Below are 16,180 nucleotides of genomic sequence, written 5' to 3'. Positions count from 1 at the left end.
TCTCTAAAAAAAATATAAGACTGAGTGTGGTGGCTCATGCCTGTAATCCCAGCACTTTGGGAGGCTGAGGCAGAATGAATCCTGAGGTCAGGAGTTCAAACCAGCCTGGCCAGCAGGTGAAGGCTCCCGTCTCTCTACTAAAAGTACAAAAATTAGCCAGGCATGGTGGCGGAGTGCCTGTAATCCCACTGCTTGGGAGGCTGAGGCAGGAGAATCGCGAGCGTGGGGCCGGAGGTGCAGTGAGCTGAGATCGTGCCATTGCATTCCAGCCTGAGCAGCAAAGGTGAGACTTGGTCTCAGAAACAGGAATTAAAAAGGCCGAAAGTGGCCCAGTCAGGGTGGCATGCACCTGTGAGTCCCAGCTATCTGGGAGGATGGCCAGACCCAGGGAGGTTGAGGAAGCTGCAGTGAGGCGAGAATCACACCACGCACTCAGCCTGGGTGATGGAGCAATTCCGTCTCAAAACAAACAAAACAAAAGCACACACATGCATGTGGGCTCAGAGAGCTCCTGTGTATCCTGGTGCCCCTGGCCGTGTGCTGGTGCATCAGGCACTTGGGCATCATCTTTGATGCCTGGAACCACGGATCCGGAAGCTGTGGGTGATTCCCAGCTGACCATGGCAGAGTCCCCCACCCTGGGCCGGGGTATGGGCGGTGGGCACCATTTCCCATGGCCTTTTCTGCACAGGAGGCTCTGGCAACCCTGTTGTGCTTATCTTCTGGGCCCTGTGGAGCCTCAGAGTCGAGAGCTGGAAAGGCTCCTGGCCCCAGAGGGGTCCCCAGACCTCAGAGCACTGCCATTCTTGGTCTAGGGGCCCTTCCTGCTGACGTGTGCTGCTGTCAGGCCTTTCCTCACGTGGTGGCATCAAGTGTGCAGTGGGAAGGCTGGCTGGTTTTCTTTTTTTTGAGACAGGGTGTCGCTCTGTAACCCAGGCTGGACTGCAGTGGTGCGATCTTGGCTCACCGCTGCCTTGGACTCCTGGGTTCAAGCGATTCTCCTGTCTCAGGCTCCTGAGTAGCTGGGATTACAGGTGTGTGCCACCACGCCTGGCTAATTTTAAAATGATTATTTTTTTTGTAGCGATGGGGGTCTTGCTATGTTGCCCAAGCTGGTCTTGAACTCCTAGTGTCAAGTGATTCTCCTGCCTTAGCCTCTCAAAGTGCTGGAATTTATAGGCGTAAGCCATCACGTCTGGCTTGTTTCTGTTTTTTAGTCACTGTGTTGCAACCCAGCTTCAAAAAACTAAGGGAGGCTGGCCACAGTGGCTCATGCCTCTAATCCTAGCACTTTGGAAGGCCGAGGCAGGTGTGGATTGCTTGAGCCCAGTTCAAAACCAGTCTGAGCAACACGGCAAAACCCCGTATCTATCAAAAAAAGAGACAAAAATTAGCCGGGCATGGTGGCGCATGCTTGTAGTCCCAGCTACTTGGAAGGCTGAGGTGGGAGGATCACTTGAGCCCAGGAGATGGAGGTTGCTGCAGTGAGCGTGGTGCCACTGCCTCCAGCCTGGGTGTGGGGAAGACCCTGTCTTTTTTTTTTTTTTGAGGCAGTCTGGCTCCTGTCACCCAGGCTGGACTGCAGTGGCGGATCTCAGCTCACTGCAAGCTCCACGCTACTCAGGTTTATGCCATTCTCACCTCTAAGCCTCGAGTAGCTGGGACTGCAGGCCGCCACCTTGCCCGACTAGTTTTTATTTTTTAGTAGGGGCGGGGGGTTTCAGGGGCAGGGGTCGGTCTGGGCTTGTCCTTGCCTGGGAGGACCGTGATCCATCCGTCTCGGCCTCTAGAGGTAAGTTACGAACTTGAGCTCCCACTTTGACTACCTGTCTTAAAAAAAAAAAAAAAAAAAAAAAAGGGCAGGCGCTTGGTGGCTCCGCGCCTGTAATCCCAGCACTTTGGGAGGCAGGTGGATGGATCACCTGAGTCAGGAGTTCAAGACCAGCCTGGCCAGCGTGGGTGAAACCCCGTCTCAACTAAAAATACAAAATAGGCTGAGTGGTGGCAGGTGCCTGTAATCCCAGGTACTTTTTGGGAGGCTGAGGCGGGAGGCTCCGCCGAACCTGGGAGGCAGGCGTTGATGAGCGAGGTGCCATTGCACTCCAGCCTGGGTGACAAGATGGAAACTCTGTCTAAAAAAAAAGGCCCGGGTGCGGTGGCTCCGCCTGTAATCCCAACACTTTGGGAGGCGGCGGGCAGATCCGCGAGGTCAGGAGATGGGGCCATCCTGGCTAACATGGTGAAACCCCGTCTCTACTAAAAATGCAAAAATTGGCGAGGCTGACGGGCGCCTGTAGTCCCAGCTACTCGGGGAGAGCTGAGGCAGGAGAATGCGTGAACGGAGAGGCGGGAGCTTACCTGATGAGCAGTCGGCCATTGCACTCCAGCCTGGGTGACAAGGAGGGACTACGCCAAAAAAAAAAAAAAAAAAAAACACACACACTAAGGGAAAACAACGCCCACAGGCTGCAGAGAGCAGGTCGGCCTTGCAACATCCTCCTGGGCTGGGGCCTCTGGCAGGCACAGGAACCTGAGTGTGCAGCATGTAGGAGGCCCAGGGACAGCGAGTGCCAAGGGGGGAAGGAGGCAAGTTCACATACAGCCACCTTGGGATCCAGTGCTTTGATGCCTGCAGAGAAGTCCCACCCAGAGACACCACCCACCTGCCCTCGATGGGGCAGTGTCAGCCGCGTCTGAGCCCCCGACGCACAATGGCCAGCCGGGAGGGCCCAGGCTGTGGGGTTGCTTTTTAACGTTCTTATTTATTTAAATATGAAAAAACATTTAATCTCTTCCCAGTTCATCTGAAAGGAGGTCCGTCCCCTGGGTAAACATAGGAAAGCAGTTCTGAGGGTTGGGGGGAGCATGGCTGCTTTCCCCAGTGTGGCCCCTGTGTTCCCCACCCTCTTTGTGCCCCGGATCTGCGATCCTGAGTCCAGAAGAGCTGAGCAGGAAGCGGGGACTGGGAAGCTGCTGGGAGCCAGGAGGGCCCTGGGGCCTCTGTTCTCTGCCCCAGGGCTTCAGCCACCCTGCAAGTCCCTCCGGACAAGGCAACGTCAGCCCAGGCAGAAAACTTAAGAGTCCCTCCTAGAAAACCAGTGATGTGCTGGCCTTTTCAGGGCCACAGGCCCCTTCAGCTTCACCAGAGATGAGAAGGTGCCACCCGCAACAGGGCTGCTGGTCACAGCTCAGTGCGTGATGCCTTGGCCACAATCACCAGCTTGGACAGCTCGGCCTTGAAAGCCCCGGGCCTGTGAGCCACTACAAGAAAGAAACACATGGTTGCGCCCTGAACGTTGAAAATTCTCAGAAGTCCTGAGGATTTGGGGTGGGGTCCACAGTGGGGGCTGAGCAGGGAAGGGGAGCAGTCTCCAAAGCAGACTCCCATGTGAAAAGGCCCCAGGCTCTGAAAGTCTTACAGGTGATAGACGGGAAAATGGTGGTGTGGAGGGTGAGGTCAGTGGGGCTAACAGAGGTGGCAGGCAGCGGGAAGCCACAGAAAGACCTGAGGTGGGAAGAACCCTGGTCATTTGTGCCATGTTGTTGAGAAGAGATGCAGAAAGGGGCCAGAAGCAGCCCAGGAAGGAGATGATCCCGGCCTGAACAGGATGCAGGGTGGGTCAGGCTGCAAGACCTCCTGCTCAGTGGGTGAACCTGTCTGAGGCCCACATGACACTTCTCCAGCAGGGTCGGAACTCTGGCTTCCACTGCTACACCCAAGTCTCCTGGCCCTACCTGCTCTGTCCACTCCCTCGCCTCCCACCCTTGCCCCAGCTCGGTGCCTCCGATTCCTCTTTCTGCTTAGCACTGGCCCCATGCAGCTGAACATGGCTTGAGGCCACTGGTGCTGCTCAGGCAACCAAAGGAGGACCCTGATGTTTCCCAGTGACCCTTGCAGCTTCCCCTCGGCATGCCACGGTCCCAACTTCAAAGCCCTCATGGTTTCTACTTTATTTCATTTATGTATTTTATTTATTTTTTTGAAATGAGAGTCTTTCTCTGTTACCCAAGCTGGAGGGCAGTGGTACGGTCTCGACTCACTGCAACCTCCGGCTCCCGAGTTCAAGCGATTCTCCTGTCTCCACCTTCTGACTAGCTGGGATTACAAGCATGTGCCAACATACCCGGCTAATTTTGGTATTTTTAGCAGAGACGGGGTTTCACCACGTTGGCTAGGCTGGTCTGGAACTCCTGGCCTCCCAAAGTGCTGGGATTACAGGTGTTAGCCACCACGCCCAGCCCTGTTTATTGTTTTTGAGACAGAGTCTTACTCTGATGCCCAGGCTGGAGTCCAGTGGTGCGATCATAGCTCAATGCAGCCTCAACCTCCTGGGCTCAAGTGATCCTCCTCAAACTCCTGACCTCAAGTGATCTGCCCACCTCCGTCTCCCAGAGTGCTGGGATGACAGGTGTGAGCCACCACGCCCAGCCTAATTTTTAAAAAATTTTTGTCGAGACAGGGTCTTGCTAGCTATGTTGCCCAAGCTGGTCTTGACCTCCTGGGCTCAAATGATCCCCCACCTTAGCCTCCTGAGCAGCTGGGATAACAGGCGTGAGCCACCGCGCCCAGCTAAGATAAAGTTCTAGTGGTACACAGCCATACCCGTTCATGGACATACTGTCTGCATCAGCTTTGTGCCACAATGGCGCAGCTCAGACAGAACCTACAGTGCCACAAAGCTGAAGATACTGATGAGGTGGCCTTTACAGAACCAGTTTGTGGATGCCTGGTCTACAGTCTCCAGGGACCCCTATGGCCGACCCCCCTCTCCAAACCGCCCCGATTGCCCGCCCTTGGATGGGGGTGTCGTCACCTCTACCCCATCCCCATCTTTCCGTACCTGCTGTTTTGGTCACTTCAAATTCCTCCGTTTTCAGGGGGACATCGCTTTCCCTTTCAAATGCAGCTTTAGACTGAAAGAGAACGAGTGAAAACTTTACCAGGGCCATTTCAACGCTCATCATTAGAACGATTCAGTTTGCTTTCCAAAGAAGCACAGACTAAAGCTTTGTGCTTTTACTAATGAGGGAGAGGAGACTTTTTTGTTTTTGAGCCAGGGCCTCACTCTACTGTCCAGGCTGGAATGCAGCAGTGCAATCATAGCTCACTGCAGCCTCAAAGTCCTGGACTCAAGTGATCCTCCTGCCTTGGCCTCCTGAGTAGCTGGGACTACTGGTGCACAGTAACACATCTGGCTATTTTTTTAACTTTTGGTAGATATAGGGTCTTGCTATGTTGCCTAGGCTGGTATCAAATTCCTGGCCTCAAGCAATCCTCCTGCCTCAGCCTCCCAAAGTGCTGGGATTACTGGCGTTGAGCCACCGCACCTGGCCTGGAGAAGTCTTTTCTGGCATATACAAGAGAAGCCAGCAGCAGCAGGTTATCAACCTCCCCGTGTCCCGGCGCCTCCTGGTCTGGGGGCGTCTGGGTGCCAGGTTCCTCCAAATTACATACCCTACCTCTGCAGGATTCGCTGTCCCCTCTCCTCCCTGTCCCCACGGAGCCCTCTCGTGGCGGAACATCTCACAGCTGCCCCAGTGCACAGAAACCACACTCAGAGCCTGCCCCACCCCAAGATACTCACGTAGGCCATGGCGTACTCGATTTCGGCGCCTCGCACCTCTGCCTTGAACTGTGTGAAGTACAGATAGGACTTCCCCTGGGGCCTGCAGAGGAAGGGGGGCGAGGGGGTCAGGCCAGGCCTGCTGGGTCTGGGTCTGTGAGCCCTGGAAGTAGCCCCACCAGGAACCTGGGCTGGGGTCAGCAAGTCTCATGCCTGCTTCTCAACATGGACACCATTTCCGAACACTGCTGACTAGGAAGGATGGATAGGGCCCTCTCAACATCAGAGCCTCTTTCCTTTGTGTCAGAATGTTTTGGGTTTTTTTTTTGGAGACGGAGTCTCACTCTGTTGCCCAGGCTGGATTGCAAGGGCACAGTCTCACTCACTGTGGCCTCTGCCTCCTGGTTTAAGTGATTCTCCTGCCTCAGCCTCCCTTGTAGCTGGGATTACAGGCACCTGCGACCACACCCGACTAATTTTGGTATTTTTAGTAGAAACGGGATTTCACCATGTTGGTCAGGCTGGCCTGAACCCCTGACCTCAAGTGATCTGCCCGCCTGAGCCTCCCAGAGGGCTGGGATTAGAGGCGTGAGCCACCGTGCCTGGCCCCTTTGTGCCAGAATGTTCTTCCAGCTCATTCACAGACATGCCTCTCTCCTCTGTAGGCTGGGAGCTGCTCTGGGACAGGACCCCATGTCCATTCACTGCACATGGCTTCTCGGGTGCCGACAGCAATCCAGGTACTACGATGGGGGCTAGGGCTGGACAATGAGAGGACAGTAAAGGCTTCCCAGAGGGCGCTGACTAGGAAGTACAGGAGTTAACTAGGAAGTGGGGAGGAGCATCTGCCCAAGTCTCTAGGAGGCTACTAACGGGGGCTTCTAAGGAACTGGAGTGGCAGAAGGTGCCGGAAGGTGACAGCAGGGGATGATGGCATCTCTGGTGTGAAGAGAGTGTGATGGGGATGGAGGAGCAGCAGGGCGGCCATTTCTGTGGAAGCCCTGGCTGCGGTTCTACGTGCATGGGTGGGGCGAGGGTATCCAGGGAGCCCCTAGATTCTTCTTTAAGCCCTAGCACTGCCAACAGGCCTGGTCAGGGAGGATCCAGTCACTGTCTGAGATGGGGAGGCCTGGGGTGGCAGGTCTCCGGGGCTGAGCATGCCCCTGGGGAGCTTTTGTGGGGGTTGGACAGGAGGATTCAGGCTCAAGGTGAGCCCAGCCACCATCCCAACTGCTCCAGGCCTGCACCTGCCCAGATGCTTTCTGGGGAGCCGGCACTCAGGGCTCAGGGGTCCGTGCGGGGCAGTGGCCTGCACAGACAATGGTGACCGTGGGCTTCCCCGTGACTACAGGGCGACCTCTGCAGGGTCTCTCTGGGGTGATGGGGCCTGTCTCCTGTCAATGACCCTGCTGATGCCTCCTGGGCTGGCCTTGGCCTGCCTGTGACGCAGCCAGTCCCATGGAGTGGGTGAGAATCTCCCCAGAAATGACTGGGTGTACACCTGCTGTTTGTAAAGCACCCTTCAGGGGATGGCGGGACAACGCCCACACGAGGCAGCAAATCACACCCTGTCCTTCAATTAAACGTCGCCATTCCCTGATCTCCATCTCTCATTTGTCAACGTGCTTTAACCTGACCACAGCGGTGGAACTACAGCTTGGACTTCTCCCTCCAAAGTGTCTGCACAAAATAAATGCTCAAGAAATACCCACCATTTGGGCTGAGACATTCTGGGCCAAGGATCAGGGAAGAAGGGACAAGATTCCTGAAGCCCCTGACCTCCTCCCCACTAGGGGCCCGATGGCTTCCTTCCCTTCATGTCCTTTCCCAGATCAAGCTGGGATTTAGGCAGTGGAGTTACGAGAATGAGTGGGACACGTGGAGCTGGATAAGCCCATAAACCATGAGCCTGACTGAGGATAGCAGCAGGGGCCGAACCAGGCAGTGCCTGGGGAGACCTGGGGAGGGGCTGTGGACCCAGACGCGTGTGTGTTTGGGCAGATGGAAGAGAGGCACAGCTTTTGTGTGATTCCCAGGTGTCTGCACCCCAAGAAGGCTACGAGCCATCAGGCTGGTCCTTCAGAGAACATGCTGGTAAAGACACGCCTGAGGGGAAACAGGAGGTCATGCTGGGGTCCCTGCAGGTGCCAGCTGCGGCCCCTTCTGGCGGGACACACTCCCTGGGAGATGGCATCATCCAAAACTCCACGGCCATTACCCCACAGACTCCCACACCTGTCACTGGCTTAGCTCGTCCCCAGTCCAGACCTGCACCAGCTCCGCCAGTTCCACCAGGACTCTTCCCAGCATCTCCCTCCTCCTCCCACCCCAGCTGGCTGATTCCACAGCCTCCAATCTGTGCCCTCCCCACCCACCCTGTCCTCATTCTACACCCCCCCCTCTCCCCTCCCCACCCACCCCATCCTCATTCCACACACCCTCCAATCCCCTCTCCACCCAGCCCATCCTCATTCCACACACCCTCCAATCCCCTCTCCACCCACCCCATCCTCATTCTGCACAGGCTTTAATCTGGGCACACCCCCTACCCCCGACTCCGTCCTCGTCGGTGCCTGGAGGGGCTCCCTGCCTCAGTCTGCCTCCTTCAGTCAGAGGGATATGAGCTCCACAGGTTCCTGCAGGGAGCCCTATGGAATAGGACTCAGCCAGGAAAAGAAACGAGGCTGACACAGGCCTCAGCACGGATAAGCCTTGAGGATGTCACGCTCAGTGAGAGAAACCAGACACCAAAGGCCACACAGGGAGGGTCTGACCCCATTTCTATGCAACGTCCAGGACAGGCCCATCCATAGAGACAGGAGGGAGATGCGTGGCTGCTATGTGCTGGGAAGGGGAATGACTCTGATGGGAACAGTTTATTTTCAGGGGATGAAAATGTTCTGGATGCAGAGGTCTGGCTGCACACCTCTGAGAAAGTACTACATGCAGCTGAATTGTGAGCTTAAAATGCTGTGTTTTATGGAATTTTATCTCAATTTTTAAACATTGCCAAAAAGGGCCAGGCACGGTGGCACACGCCTATAATCCCAGCTACTCAGGAGGCTGAGGGAAGAGAATCGCTTGAACCCAGGAGGCGGAGGTTGCAGTGAGCCAAGATCGCACCACTGCACTCCAGCCTGGGCAACAGATGGAGACTCCATCCCCTCCGCTCCCCCAAAAAAAAAAAAAAAAGAAAGAAAGAAAACTTGCCAAAAAGCCCTTTGGTGAGTTCGTGTCACCCTCAGGGGAGGGTGGAGCCCCTCGGGGCCTTCCTGGGCCCTGGTCGATGCTCCGTACCCTCTGAGCTGCTTCTCCTTTTTCTGGGACGTTGCCCCGCACAGGCTCCCCTAGTCTCCCCCAGACCTTCTCAGCCTCTGCATCAGTGCACTTCCTTGGGGAGCAGTCGCGCCCCAGCGACCCCGCCATCCCCCACCTACACGTGCATGAGTCCCCCTGCTGGCCTGTCTTCCCCTCCAGGGGTGCCGCCCCCATCTGTCTGGCCGTCCTTGTCCTCTCTTGTTCCCTGCCTTCCGAAGCAGCTCCCGGGGCCAGCGGGCAGGCCAATGGCAGCCGGAGATGCCATCCCCACCCCGAGCCTCACCTCCAGATGGTGCAGGTAAAGTGCTGGTGGTCTTCGCTGGTCCCCAGACTCATCTGCCATTGCTGGGGAGAGAACACAGCGTGGGTCAGCGCCAGACACCCAGACGCTCTCGCAGAGTTCCAGGTGTGTCTCTGATTCTACAGTCAGGCCACTTCTTCTGTACCTCCCAATTCAGGGGCTGGCCACTATATGCCCTGCCCCGCCCTCCTGGTGGCCTGGGGTTTGCTGTCCATCTGTGATCAGGGAGCCTGCCTGCAACACATCCTTCCCATAAAAGTGGTGCCTCAAATGAGAACCACCCCAAAGTGGCTCCCAAGGATGGGGAGATAAGAACAACGTTTTTTTGTTTCTGAGACGGAGTCTCTCTCTGTGGCTTGGGCTGGGGTGCAGTGGCACGATCTCGCCTCACTGCAACCTCCACCTCCTGGGCTCAAGCAATCTTCCCACCTCAGTCTCCCAAGTAGCTGGGACCACATCCAGCTAATTTCTGTGTTTTGCAGAATCACTGTCTTGCCAATATTGCCCAGACTGGTCTCAACCTCCTGGCCTCAAGCAATCCTCCTACCTTGGCCTCCCAAAGTGGTGAGATTACAGATGTAAGTCACCACGCCAGGCCTAAGAACAACTCTTAAACATATAAAAGTATGTCCAACATCGTTTATGGAAAAAAAAAAAAAAACGAAACGCAAGCTGAACTACAGTGAGATACCTTTTTCTCCTACGGCAGAAGGCCCACTGTCTGCTAACACACCATATGGGTGTGAAAACCAAGGCTATCCCGAGTTGTTGGTGGAGCTGCAACAGGTACAAACAAAAGGGAAAATGCAGGCCGGGCATGGTGGCTCACGCCTGTAATCCCAGCACTTTGGGAGGCCGAGGCGGGATGATCACTTGAACCCAGGAGTTCAAGACCAGCCTGGGCAACCTAGTGAGATCCCCCATCTCTAAAATGACTAGCATCTTGCAGGATGTGACCACTGGGGAACCTGGTTAAAGGGTACTTGGAGCTCTCTGCAGGATTTCTTACAAGTGAACATATATCTACCAAGATCTCAAAACACATAGTTTTACATTTTTTTTTTGAGACAGAGTCTCGCTCTATCACCCAGGCTGGAGTGCAGTGGTGTGATCTCGGCTCACTGCAACCTCTGCCTCGAGGGTTCAAGCGATTCTCCTGCCTCAGCCTCCTGAGTAGCTGGGATTACAGGCGTGTGCCACCACGCCTGGCTAACTTTTGTATTTTTAGTAGAGATGCGGTTTCACCATGTTAGCTAGGCTAGTCTTGAACTCCCGACCTCAGGTGATCCACCCGCCTTGGCCTCTCAAAGTGCTGGGATTACAGGCGTGAGCCATCGCACCCGGCCCAGTTTTACTTTTAAGAAAACGGACCCAGGAATCCCACTTCTGGGCAGTTTCCCCACAGATGTAACCGCACTTGTACAATGAACCCTGGCCAAGGTTATTCACAGACTGGGTTGGAAGTAACCCTCGATCCATTAGTACGGGGCTGTCAATTAATTCCACATGTCCATGCAATTGAAGCTCTTTACATAGGATACAGAAAAATCTCTAGGAGGCTGGGCGCTGGTGGCTCGCACCTGTAATCCTAGCACTTCGGGAGGCCGAGGCGGGCCAATCATTTGAGGTCAGCAGTTCAAGATCAGCCTGGCTAACATGGCGAAACCTGTCTCAAGGTGTTCACCGGGCTAGGCTCTCATTGGTAGCTCAAGGTCCTCTTCCAAGCTCTTGTGGTTGTGGCAGATTTCAGTTCTTCCCGGTTGCGGGACTGAAGTCTTCATTTCCTTGCTGGCAGCCAGAGGCTGTTCTCAGCTCCTAGAGGCTGCCTGTATTCCCTGCCCTGCAGTTCCCTCAAGGGCAGCAGTGGCGTATGTGTCCAAGTGCTTCAAATCACCCTTTTTCTTTTTGAGACAGAGTCTACCTCTGTTGCCCAGGCTGGAGTGCAGTGGCGCGATCCTGACTCACTGCAACCCCCACCTCCCGGATTCAAGTGATTCTCCTTCCTCAGCCTCCCAAGTAGCTGGGATGACAGGCATGTGCCACCATGCCTGACTAATTTTTGTATTTTTAGTAGAGACGGGGTTTTACCATGTTGGCCAGGCTGGTCTTGAACTCCTGACCCCGGATGATCTGCCCCTCTTCGGCCTCCCAAAGTGCTGGGATTACAGGAATGTGCCACCATGCCCGGCTAATTTTTGTAGTTTTACTAGAGACGGGGTTTCACCATGGTGGCCAGGCTGGTCTCAAGCTCCTGACTTCAGGTGATTCGCCAGCCTTGGCCTCCCAAAGTGCTGGGATTATAGGCATGAGCCACTGTGCCCGGCCCAAATCATTCTTACCGGCTCTTCTGCCACCAGCTGGAGAAAACAGCCAGCAAGGAAACAGGGACCTTGGTCCTCGAACCACAAGTAACTGAATTCTGTCAACTAAGAGCTTGAAGGAGAGGATTCTTCTCCCAGCCCAGAGACTTTTTTTTTTTGAGACAGGGTCTTGCTCTGTTGCCCGATAGCACAATCATGGCTCACTACAGCCCCGACCTCTTGGGCTCAAGTGATCCTCCCACCTCAGTCTCCCAAGTAGCTGGAACCACAGATGTACGCCACCACATTCAGCTAATTTTTTAATTTTCTGTTAATTTCATGCTCCTAGAGACGGAGTATGAGCCACCATGCCTTGCCTGTGATACCTTTATTTATTATTTATTTTTTGAGAGAGTCTCACTCTGTTGCCCAGGCTGGAGTGCAGTGGCACAACCTTGGCTCACTGCAACCTCTGCCTCCTGGGTTCAAGTGATTCTCCTGCCTCAGCCTCCTGAGTGGCTGGGACTACAGGCGTGTGCCACCATACCCAGTTAATTTTTGTATTTTTAGTAGAGATGGGGTTTTGCCATGTTGGCCAGGCTGGTCTCAAACTCTGACCTCAGGTGATCTGCCCACCTCAGCCTCCCAAAATGCTGGGATTACAGGCATGAGGTATCATGCCCGGCCTGTGATACCTCGAGTTTGGTTTTATGAAGCACACAGCTGAGCTGACCCGGACTTCTGACCTACAAAGCTATGAGATAATAAATGGGTGCTATGTTTTAAGCCCCTAAGCTGTGATAACTTGTTACACTACACATAAAATACAACACCCCAACAGATGCTCATGGGGATGGCAGACTCCCATCTTCCATCCCTCCTTTTGTCCAGACATTTGCTTGCTCTGTGGAATAATGACAGCAGAATCTGTCATCACTGTTTAATGCCAATACTCTCCCTTTTTATTGGTTTAGGAAGAATCATTCAATGAGTGTAAGATGATGTATGTGAGACCCAACCCTGTTGTCTGCTACAGAACATCTCCATACAACAACGGATACTGTCACAGTAAGCTAGAAGGAATTTTGAATAACTCACCTCATTGGTCCCTCCTTGAGAGGCGTAAGTGAACATACACGTATATTTGTCCTAGAGAATGAAAGAAAAAGAAAGGTCTGGTAGAAGGAAATTTTTATTTTGTTTAAGAGACGGGATCTTGCTGTCACCTAAGCTGGAGTGCAGGGGCGTAATCACAGCTCACTGCAGCCTCGAACTCCCAGGTTTGAGCGATCCTCCTGCCTCAGCCTCTCAAGTAACTGAGACAATAGGTGCGCAACCACCACACCCAACTAATTTTCCTTTCTTTTTTTTGAGGCAGAGTATTGTTCTGTCACCCAGGCTGAAGTGCGATGATCTCAGTTCACTGCAACCTCTGCCTCCCGGGTTCAAGCGATTCTCCTGCCTCAGCCTCCCATGTAGCTGGGATTTACAGGCGCTTGCCACCACGCTTGACTAATTTTTCATATTTTTGTAGCGATGGGTTTTGCCATGGGACATGGGGACCCTGGACAAGTGAAAACTTAGTCTGAGCCTCTATTTTCTCTCTGTTTCTCTTTTTTATCTGAAGCATTTTCTCATCCGTATCTTGGGCGTAACATAAAAAGGACTTGGCATGACACCTAGCTTTAAGGAAGTAGTCAGCAAACTGGCCTGGCACGGTGGTTCATACCTGTAATCCCAGCATTTTGGGAGGCCACGGCAGGCAGACGCCTTGAGATCAGGAGTTCAAGACCAGCCTGGCCAACATGGTGGAACTCCATTGCTACTTACACAAAAATTGGCCAGGCACGGTGGATCATGCCTGTAATCCCATCACTTTGGGAGGCCAAATTGGGAGGATCACCTGTGGTCAGGAGTTCGAGACCAGCTAGCTAACATGGTTAAACTCCCTCTCTACTAAAAATACAAAAATTAGCTGGGCGTGGTGGTGCATGCCTGTAATCCCAGCTACTCGGGAGGCTGAGGCAGGAGAATCACTTGAACTCAGGAGGCGGAGGCTGCAATGAGCCAAGATCGCGCCACTGCACTCCAGCCTGGGCGACAGAGTGAGACTCCATCTCAAAAAACAACAACAACAAGAATTATCCGGGTGTGGTGGCACGCGCCTGTAATTCCAGTTATTGGGGAGGCTGAGGCAGAATTGCTTGAACCCAGAAGCCAGAGGTTGCAGTGAGCCGAGATCCCGCCACTGCACGGAAGTCTGAAAAAATGAAGTAGTCAAAAAACAGTAACGATACCATTACTACAGACGGGGAAAGGGAGGCTGAGAGGGGAAGAGACTTTGCCGACAAGCTGAGTACAGGGCTGAGGACCCGGCCTCACACCCTCGGTGAGGGGTGATCTTGTGCAACGGAAGGAAGGGGAACTTCCTCCCTCGTCGGAGCTGCAGCGACTGACTTCCATCAGGCCCAGGAGGGCAGATGCCCCTTAGCCTCCTGCTGCTCCCATCACTGCCCCCTCCCCACCTGGAGGGCAGGGCTGCCTGGACACTCTAGGCAGGTGACAGGTGATCACGCCCCCTCAACGCCGCTGGCGCCCACAAGGCACAGCTCCCCATGAGTTCAGTCCTGCCCCAGTGGTGACCCCGGTCTCAATGTGCCGCGCTCACCAATCAGCCTCCAACCCTAACAAACCGCACCCCTTCCTCAGTACTTACCTCTGCGGTCCGCGCCCCTTCCTCAGGCCACGCCCCCAGTGCTCCGCGCCCCCTCCCCCGGCCTGCCAGCACTCGAAATACCCGGGACGGCGGTGGCACGTACCCCCGGGCCCACGTTATGGGAGAAGGAATGCACGACGCCGCCGGGCCGCACGTCAAACGCCACCGTCGTGGGCTCGGACACCGCCTCCGCCGGGCTCAGCGCCACGGCCCCTAGGAGCAGCGCAGCCCACAAGCTCGCGCCTACGCCGTTCCACCCTCCGCTGGGCGCCGCCATGTTGGACAAGGGTCCTCAGGGCAAGGGCGGGCGGACGGGGCGCGGCGAGGGACACGTGGGGCGTCCGCTGGAGGCCACGTCGGCGTAGGCTGTATCACGTGACCCGGCGCTCCCCGCCCGGGGCCGCCATCTTGGGGGCGGGACTTTGCCGAGGGGCTGCCTCGCCCTAGGGACCCTGCGTAACCGGGCGGTCATTGGAGGGTCCCTCAGGTGGTAATGGAGTTCGTTTCGGGGGCTCAGGATCCCTCCCCAGCCGCGTGGCTGACTGCAGCTCTTTCAGTTAGGAAATATACAGGGAGTGAGGGAAATCGAAGGTCACCATTAAGCGAACTTCTCATAATCGTTGCAGTCAAGATGTGTGTGCATCGATATTCAAAATTAGCGGGGGGGAAGTAGGATGAGAAGCAGGATACTTGCTTTTGTTTCCCTCTTGCTGCCCAGGCTGGAGTGCAGTGGCGCGATGTCGGCTCACTTGCAACCTCCGCCTCCCGGGTTCAAGTGATTCTCCTGCCTCAGCCTCCCCAGAGGCTGGGACTACAGGTGTGCACCACCACGCCCAGCTAATTTTTGTATTTTTGGTAGAGACAGGTTTTCACCATGTTGGCCAGGCTGGTCTCGAGTTCCTGACCTCAAGTGATCCGCCTCCCTTAGCCTCCCAAAGTGCTGGGATTACAGGTGTCAGCCATCAAGCCCGACCAGCCTGTGTATTTGTTAATAGGATTATGTGGGTGTTCACTTCCTGGCTTTGATAAACCGGCTTGTCCTAGGGTTACAGACGATGTTCACATTAGGGGGAGTTGCATGAAGCGTATTAGGAAACCCTACAGTTTCTGCAGGTTTTTTGGGAGGCTAAAATTATTTCAAAATAAAAAGTTAAAAAGAAAATAATCCCTACCTCAAGGAGTTGTTGGGAGGATTAAGTGAGGGAATGAAGTTCCCACACCAGGACGAATCAACTAAGAATTATATAGGCCGGGCGCGGTGGCTCAAGCCTGTAATCCCAGCACTTTGGGAGGCCGAGACGGGCGGATCACGAGGTCAGGAGATCGAGACCATCCTGGCTGACACGGTGAAACCCCGTCTCTACTAAAAAATACAAAAAACTAGCCGGGCGAGGTGGCGGGTGCCTGTAGTCCCAGCTACTCTGGAGGCTGAGGCAGGAGAATGGCGTGAACCCGGGAGGCGGAGCTTGCAGTGAGCTGAGATGCGGCCACTGCACTCCAGCCTGGGCGACAGAGCGAGACTCCGTCTCAAAAAAAAAAAAAAAAAGAATTATATATTCTAGCTGTTGCTATCATTAGATCCCAAGTTTTGGGAAGTCAGTCATTTGGGAACTGAGAGGGAAGTCATTCTTTGATTACAAACGCCTTAACATTTTAAGAAAACACCAGTGGCCAGGTCTGGAGGGTCAAGAATTAAACTGGTGTTTCCAGTTCTTCCCAACTGGCAAAAAGACAGAATCCAGAGAGAAAACGTCAGAGATGACTCCTAAGATGGGGTATAATGCACCCTTCGAGGAAGTAAATCACTCTACTCCATAGCTGAGCCCCAGGGAGGTGAGAAGGATCCCAGGGGAGGCTGACTCCTCTGCCAATGACAGAAGTCCAAGCCAGTTGCCTTTCTGCAGTGGCAGCCTGTTCTAAATTGGGATACCTGCTTGCGTTAGGAAATTCCTTGGCCAGGCGTGGTAGTTCATGCCTGTAA

General features: G+C 54.5%; 1 protein-coding gene across 1 annotated transcript; it reads right to left on the bottom strand.

The window, feature by feature from the left end:
* Positions 1 to 2,742: 2,742 nt before the first annotated feature.
* On the bottom strand, positions 2,743 to 14,576 carry MYDGF (myeloid derived growth factor). Its single transcript, XM_003914703.4, has 6 exons — positions 14,303 to 14,576; positions 12,582 to 12,632; positions 9,166 to 9,227; positions 5,586 to 5,667; positions 4,842 to 4,914; positions 2,743 to 3,261 (listed from the first exon to the last, which is right to left on the bottom strand). Exons 1-6 carry the CDS (start codon positions 14,474 to 14,476, stop codon positions 3,182 to 3,184), a joined length of 522 nt encoding a protein of 173 aa, XP_003914752.1. The 5' UTR covers positions 14,477 to 14,576; the 3' UTR covers positions 2,743 to 3,181.
* Between the last annotated feature and the right edge of the window lie 1,604 nt (positions 14,577 to 16,180).

Source organism: Papio anubis, chromosome 20 (assembly GCF_008728515.1).
Source record: "Papio anubis isolate 15944 chromosome 20, Panubis1.0, whole genome shotgun sequence".
NCBI classification, from domain to species: domain Eukaryota; kingdom Metazoa; phylum Chordata; class Mammalia; order Primates; family Cercopithecidae; genus Papio; species Papio anubis.
Note: the sequence above shows the minus strand (reverse complement) of the source record. Positions and strands in the feature narration are given on the sequence as shown.

Excerpts from the sequence above, each read along its gene's own strand:
- MYDGF (XM_003914703.4), bottom strand. The coding sequence starts at position 14,476 with ATGGCGGCGCCCAGCGGAGGGTGGAACGGCGTAGGCGCGAGCTTGTGG. Across the intron at positions 5,668-9,165 it reads TTTACCTGCACCATCTGGAG|GCCCCAGGGGAAGTCCTATC; the intron begins GTGAGGCTCGGG and ends CTTCCTCTGCAG. Across the intron at positions 3,262-4,841 it reads TGAAGTGACCAAAACAGCAG|TGGCTCACAGGCCCGGGGCT; the intron begins GTACGGAAAGAT and ends TCTTTCTTGTAG.